The 4,333-nt window shown below is 34.5% G+C and overlaps 2 protein-coding genes across 2 annotated transcripts in view; both read right to left on the reverse strand.

Annotated features, from left to right (window-relative positions):
• The window catches only part of LOC130220153 (nuclear mitotic apparatus protein 1-like), a 9,726-nt gene extending 8,061 nt beyond the window's left edge, over window positions 1-1,665 (reverse strand). The window contains exon 1 of the mRNA XM_056452533.1: window positions 1,636-1,665. Within this exon, the coding sequence (XP_056308508.1) occupies window positions 1,636-1,665 (30 nt within the window). The remainder of the gene's footprint in view (window positions 1-1,635) is intronic.
• Window positions 1,666-2,277: 612 nt separating this feature from the next.
• Window positions 2,278-4,327, reverse strand: LOC130220158 (putative N-acetylated-alpha-linked acidic dipeptidase). The gene is made up of 3 exons (XM_056452538.1): window positions 4,288-4,327; window positions 3,437-3,529; window positions 2,278-2,500 (listed from the first exon to the last, which is right to left on the reverse strand). The coding sequence occupies exons 2-3, from the start codon at window positions 3,511-3,513 to the stop codon at window positions 2,284-2,286; spliced, it is 294 nt and encodes a 97-aa protein (XP_056308513.1). The 5' UTR covers window positions 3,514-3,529; window positions 4,288-4,327; the 3' UTR covers window positions 2,278-2,283.
• Window positions 4,328-4,333: the final 6 nt, after the last annotated feature.

A 4,333-nucleotide genomic window follows, 5' to 3' on the forward strand; every position in this document is an offset into this window, starting at 1 on the left:
TCCAGCCTGACCAGCTATGATCAGCCTGGAAATGGCCAAAACCCCTCTAAAACCAGACTGGTCGACCAGCTAAAACCAGCCAACCAGCCTTGGCTGGTTTAAGCTGGATTTTTCAGTAGGGAATTGTTAAACCAATTGTGAAAGAAGTGACATTTCTATACAAGATATTGGCATTATTCCAAATAAGAAAACTGTGGGGAGAAGTTGTGTTTATAAATAAGCCTCCATGCCCGTTGATGCCCTGTGAGTTACGGATAAAGTCGTTCGTTTATTAGATCCGCTGCGCATCCGCCCCCTCTGCATCTGTGTTCGGCTACTCGAGCGCCCCTTTACCGCTGAAGACAGAATGTTATGAAATGAATATTATCAGCTGCTCAGACACACCATGTGCCTTTATAAATGTATATTAGACCATTTAATTCTGAGTGTTTGTGAGATGTTTAACAAAGGATATTACTATAAAACTCGTTTTTTCTTTTGTGAGTTGCGTGTTTACCTGCGTTTGTCAACAAACATGGCCGATCGCAACCTGCCGTGACGTAGATTCCTGAGCTCCTATTGTTTACTAAATTACCCATTAATTTGTATTTTATGAACACCTGCCCCAACCCTAAACCTATCCCTCACAGTAGCCTAATGTAAAAATATGAATTGTTGTACAGCGTGACAGAAATATGCTAAATTGACGTGAGTATACTGAGGTGTATGCCTTTTTGATTTTACCATAGAAGGGAGACAGCTGCGGCGCGAATTGAACGATAGTGCAGCTGTGGGCTTTTTTCATATATTGTAAATTACTTCCGCCTCAGAAGACGAAACAACGGAGTCGTAACCGGCAGGTAAGAGACCACTCTTTGAGAAAAGTTTAATGGGAACAAGTTTTATACACTTTATTTTTCCGCATTGTTACAATAAATGCAAACAGTTCACTCAAAAGTCAATTCAAGCTTTACGAACATGTTGCTTATAGACAATTTCCACAGTAGTTCAGTTTGTTCATGGTTCATACATGAAGTCAAGTGTTTTACCTTAAATCTGACCATATTTGTTCACAATTTTATGACATCTTGAACACATTTTCAAGTATAATACTATGTAATACGTGTAAAACATGTCAGTGTTTGCATATTAGTTACAGATGAGTTTGTATCATGATGATATAGCATGATGCACTAAATTAAGCAATTAATTTCCTAACAATTAGACCAGTGCACATCTCTTTGGATAAAACATACATGTTTAAAGTGACAATTCAGCCCAAAAAGACAAAATCAGTCATCATTTATTTAACCTCAAGTTGTTTATGAGCTATATGAATTCATTTCTGCTGTTAAGACTTTACAATATGGTTCTATTAGTTATTGTTTGTACTAACATGAAAAAGTAATGAAGAATACATTTAATTTCCTCTGAACTTTTGTTAAAGGCGACCTATTATGCAAAAATTACTTTTATAAGGGGTTTAAACACAGTTGTGTGGCAACAATGTGTGAATATAACCAGCTTCTAATAGTACATTTAATTTTTCATAATCACACTTGATTAAAAACAGTCTGCAGGAACACTTTGATTGATATTCTCCCTTTGTACGTGTCATCAGAGGGGAAAAGCCCCGCCCACTAGTGACCATCTCACCCTCATTAGTGAGAAGCAGCCATCTGGCATTAGTTTTTAATCGGCCACTATGCTGACACACAAGCATTTGTAGCTCCACCCTTTTTTGCAAAGAGCACAATCTCATTTGCATTTAAAGCGACAGTCACCCAAATGACACAGTGTGCATCAAAGCCTAAAAGGGTCAGTTTTAAAGAGTTATAAAACATTATTTGTGTGGTAATATGAGCTGAAACTTCACTACACACTCTAGAGATCATCAGACGTATTTTACATCTGGTAAAAACATGGATAATAGATCCTCTTTAATGAATATAATACAAGTTGAGCAATGTTAGTTTGTGTTTACTCACAATGCATTAACCAATGCATTCAAGCACATCTTTAAATTTTAATAATGCATTAGTAGATCTTGAACAGTGATTAAATAAATGCTGTAAAAGTACTGTTCATGTTAGTAAATATATCATACCTCATTGTAAAGTGTGACCCTGATTTCTATAGCAAGAGTAAAAATACAATGCAAGTCAATAGGTAAATGATAACCATTTATTATTTATTCTATAAGTCACTTCTTAATAGCCAGACCACATCTCAAGTCCCTCATAGTCAATGAGATATATATATATATATATATATATATTAAATTTATTTATAGTGCAATATTAATTAATTGTTTATAGATATTTTAGTTTCACTGACGACAGGTTTGAGTGTTTCGGCGGCTGCGTTGACGGTGAATGCGGCAATGCTGATCTGCCGTTTGACTTCATTCCAGGCTTTCTCTGGCTCTGCTGCGTTCTCTATGTCAAACAGAGCATCATAAATCCCTGGAAAAGACTCGCCGGCGTATTTATTATGACTGCTGGGTGCAAAAATTATATGCCTGGAAGAAAGCAGAGAGAAAATAGACCAACATGTTGTTTGTAGATGAGCAAAAACACATCATGTCATCCTAAAAACACACTGTTAGGTTGTTATTACTAACACAAACATTTGGCTTTTGACAGTGCATTATGGGCACAAGCAGATCAGCAAAGTTAGAATTAAACAAACCTCAAATCGCGAGGTTAAAACTTAATCAATTTGACTTTTTATGATAAAAATAATAATTTAATAATGATAAAATAAAATAATATAATATAATAATGATAAAATAATATATATTATTTTGTTTTTATACATGTTCATTTATGGTTGTATATGTGACTTTTTTTGCAAGGATGCATTAAAAGTGATTAAAAGTAAGAGTAATGGCATTTATAATGCTACAGAAGATTATATTTGAGATAAATAATGCAACAATAGTCATTGTGAAATGCGTTATACAAATAAATTTGAATAAATATGGATAGTTTCAAACCATTTCACAAAGAATCATGAAAAAAGCTAAATTTAATCAATATTGATAAATATACAAGCATCAAATCATAATATAATGGATGGATTGGTGGTGAAAATTAGGCTTTGCATCACAGGAATACTGTTCAATAATAAAAATATTCACATAAAAAATATATATTTTAAAATTGTAATAATATTTATCTATTTTTTAACTCTTTTCGATTAATTAAATGCAGTCTTAGTGGAAAAAACTAACAAATTTATCAGACTGCAATCTTTGGAATGGTGATACTTTTTATTTATTATATATTATCCATATTTTGAGTTAGTTATATTTCTGTATATTCTATGTTCATTTTTAAGTTTATATATATTTATAATCTGTATTCTAGTATTATTATCAGCTTTCTATGGTTTGAGTCAATTAAAAATCCTGGACACGGGATTATTAAAACGTCTGTGAATGTTACGCCATTACCTGTAAAAGGGTCTTCCGGGTAAACCCAGCGGATCTATGAAAGCTCTCTCTAAATACATCAGCTGATCATTCACCATCCGTACGGCCAAAGCACTGACAGAGAGATGAGACACGACATCAGATATTATAACACCAGATTACAGTTACAAGCCCTGACTAAACTGAAACCCCCGTATACCAGTACTGAAAACTCTGTGTGTTTCATACTTTACTTGTATCACTTCAGATAGACACAGACAGCCAGATAGATAGATTGATAGACAGACATAGACAGACAGACAGACAGACAGACAGACAGACAGACAGACAGACAGACAGACAGACAGACAGACAGACAGACAGACAGACAGACAGATAGATAGATAGATAGATAGATAGACAGACAGACAGACAGACAGACAGATAGAAAGAATATATAGGTAGATATAGAGATGGATAGAGGGTCGGATAGATAGACAGATGGCTATAGATAGACAGATAGATAGACAGATGAATATATAGGTAGATATAGAGATGGATAGAGGGTCGGATAGATAGATAGATAGATAGATAGATAGATAGATAGATAGATGAATATATAGGTAGATATAGAGATGGATAGAGGGTCGGACAGACAGACAGACAGACAGACAGACAGACAGACAGACAGATAGATAGATGAATATATAGGTAGATATAGAGATGGATAGATGGTCGGATAGATAGACAGACAGATATACCATAAATGTGTAACCTAATATTTATATTAGCAATTGTTGTGAAATATTTGATTACAGTTCAGCTTTGTATACTCTGTGTATAGAAATTTAGTGTACTAGTCCTAGAAACTGCTGTGTCTGTGTGATCTGTACTTGGAGGAGTCGAGCTGATCCAGGCGCTGATGAAAGTCTCGTGCAG

This window comes from Danio aesculapii, unplaced genomic scaffold (assembly GCF_903798145.1).
Source record: "Danio aesculapii unplaced genomic scaffold, fDanAes4.1, whole genome shotgun sequence".
Classification (NCBI taxonomy): Eukaryota; Metazoa; Chordata; class Actinopteri; order Cypriniformes; family Danionidae; genus Danio; species Danio aesculapii.